This window comes from Neltuma alba, unplaced genomic scaffold (assembly GCF_004799145.2).
Source record: "Neltuma alba isolate B1F8T4 unplaced genomic scaffold, ASM479914v2 tig00004720_pilon, whole genome shotgun sequence".
Classification (NCBI taxonomy): Eukaryota; Viridiplantae; Streptophyta; class Magnoliopsida; order Fabales; family Fabaceae; genus Neltuma; species Neltuma alba.
The window spans coordinates 1-2631 of record NW_021633834.1 but is presented as its reverse complement, the minus strand read 5'-3'; the positions used below and the strand labels follow the sequence as shown (position 1 = coordinate 2631).

Genomic DNA, 2631 nt, shown 5'->3' with positions numbered 1-2631 from the left:
TGCGTTTTAGCAGCTCAAGAACATGGCAGACTAAGAGTTGACTTGCAAGCCAGAAAGTTGATGACCAATGGGACTTTGTCTAAAGTCATCATTGATGTCTTAATCCAGGGGGACCGAAGCTTAAAAGAAACTGGCAAGAACGTATGAAGTTGAAGAATTGCACGTTGAAGTGGTAAGTTCAGTGGTTTTGATTTAATTTGTGACTGGGATTCAGTTGAGAATGTGAAGTATGAGCTCAAGACTCAAGTACATACAGGCATATCAGCAAATAACTTGACTAACCAAGGTAGACGAAGTCAGGCAGGCAATGGGAGGAACTAAAAATCAGACTACAAAAATGAATACACGCGCTCATATGTGCATGTATAAGCATCCCCCTATACGTGTATTCTCTTCAGAAGTGCCTCTCGCAAAGACGAAAGGGTCCTAGAATACTTATAATTGTGTTTTTGTTCGGTAGAACATTCTTTAGAATTGTTGACGCGTGACAAGCATCATAAAGAAGGCTGTTTATAAATTTTGTCACCAAAAAAAGAGGCGGTTTGCTGTTGGCAATTTTTTTTTTCAATTTTTTATATATAAATATGTATAATTTTATTTGGTAAAAATTTTGAAACAGAAACCCAAAATTAAACTAAGCTTTTTTTTTTAACCAAAAAATTTAAACTGAACTTTGGAGATAAGCATTGTATGACGTTGAAGCAGTTGTTCATTACTTAATCCATTCCTTTCATTAATGTCTGATTTTATTATTATAGGAACGCTATGGCTTTTGGTGTTAATTCGTCAACAGTTAACTAGAGTTGCATGATAAAGATGGATACATAACATTTGCCTCAAGAACACTATACATAATCCTAAATAGTATAAAGCACAATTTTATTGATAACTTCGTCGCCAAGTATTTGCTCAACTGGTTGGAGTTGGATGGACATCAGAAAAAGGTACAGTGGACAACTCTAGATGTGCCAACAACAGAAATGAGAGAACACAAAAATGAGTTGCAACCTTTAGAACACACAAATATTTGATCCATAACCTAATCACTCCACCTACTTGAACCTATTCACTTTCCAGAACAAAAAGACAAAGAACCAGAAAAGAAAGAAGAAAATTTAGTCAGGAGTATAATGAAAATTTGTGTCTTTGCCTATCAATATCAAGAGATTCATCAAAGGTGACTGGAAGTATCTGGCTTGTCTTTGCCTTTGTCCTCTGGAACTGTTGACGAACCCTTGGATCCCAGCACCTGTTGGCACAACCTGACAGCCACAAATATAACATTGATGATAATCTGAAATAAAATCATGATGACCCAGGTCCCAAAAAAAAGAAAGAAAGAAGTAAAATCATGATGATCGACATGTAAGAGAGCGGAACAATGTTTTCTACACACACACACAATGCTATCCTACACGTTATTTATGGGGCGATTGCTTAGAGATCGACGATCTCCAAGATTGACTTTTCACTATTCCACCTAAAAACGCTAAGATTTAGGTTATTTTACCATTGACATAAATTTTCCTAGCAGTATGACCCATGCAACAGGAAATAACGAGTATCAAATAGGGTAACAGAGAGATCAAGCATCATACAGTTTCAAATCCTCCGCCTTGCTTTTAATATCACTTGACCATATAATTGGGTCATTGTCCTTAGGCAAGGAATCTTGTTGCTGTAATTTCTCTCTCAGCCACTGCTCTGCTTTATCGCACTCGTTTATGATCTGAAACAACAAAGCCAAATTACTTTGGATTTTTTAGCAGACTCGCTATAATATCTACTGGCTTGCGTATTGACGTACCAATTCTTTATCCTGGGGAAGGAGGGAATCTGCAGACTTGCGGTGATCCACAATGCACTTCAACAGATCTCTTGTAGCTTGTGCTCTTGCTTCTTCATCTTTATACCGATTCTCAATTGGATCCACAAGCTACAGGAATTAAGATATATATATATTATATTATGATTATGATGGGAAAAATGCATGAGTATAAAAAGACAAGCAGCAGCATTGGAGAAGTAAAATTAAACCTTCTTTACATCTTCTAGTCTTTCCGAGTAAGCCACCTCAGTTTCATCATCACCATCCTCATAAAGCCACTCTTCAGTCTCTTGCAGACTTCTAGATATGCCTTCCCTCTCTTGGTCACTCGCAAAGCTCCGGTAGGTGTCAAAGAGCTATCCATATATGCAATTATATAGTTTATATTTAAATCAAAACCCATCAAGAAAATAGACGCATACGTTTTAAAAGCTTGTATATGACAAGTAGCACGGAGAAAGACGAAAAAATGTTTGACAGGAATGGGTGTTCAACTCATGGCATCCACAGCTTGGCACTCTACACAGTCTCAAAAACCAGTTCTTCACTAACTACAGAACAGGGTATCTCATTTGATAAACTTATTAGTCTCACCGTTTCAGAAAAATGAAAGAGAGATCTGTCAGTATCAAGTAATTATGACCACATGAAAAGCAAAACCATGTATCAAAGGAGATGAATTGGATGACTGCATGAATAATGTACCCTGAATAACAAACCAGTCATATGTGTACGTCTCATGAACACAAGTAGGTACCTTACTCCTCATCTCGTAAATATAGGACTCCAAGCTATTCTTCTTT

At 36.9% G+C, this 2631-nt stretch overlaps 1 protein-coding gene across 1 annotated transcript; it reads right to left on the bottom strand.

Moving 5' to 3' along the window:
* Positions 1–1091: 1091 nt before the first annotated feature.
* Positions 1092–2625, bottom strand: LOC114745585 (heat shock 70 kDa protein 16-like). The gene is made up of 5 exons (XM_028933741.1): positions 2586–2625; positions 2038–2184; positions 1808–1936; positions 1599–1729; positions 1092–1262 (listed from the first exon to the last, which is right to left on the bottom strand). The coding sequence occupies exons 1-5, from the start codon at positions 2595–2597 to the stop codon at positions 1172–1174; spliced, it is 510 nt and encodes a 169-aa protein (XP_028789574.1). The 5' UTR covers positions 2598–2625; the 3' UTR covers positions 1092–1171.
* Between the last annotated feature and the right edge of the window lie 6 nt (positions 2626–2631).

What these genes read in the sequence shown, in the direction of transcription:
- LOC114745585 (XM_028933741.1), bottom strand. An exon ending in GACTAGAAGATGTAAAGAAG is followed by an intron (nt 1,937 to 2,037) that starts GTTTAATTTTAC and finishes TAATTCCTGTAG; the next exon opens with CTTGTGGATCCAATTGAGAA. An exon ending in TTCCCCAGGATAAAGAATTG is followed by an intron (nt 1,730 to 1,807) that starts GTACGTCAATAC and finishes TTGTTGTTTCAG; the next exon opens with ATCATAAACGAGTGCGATAA.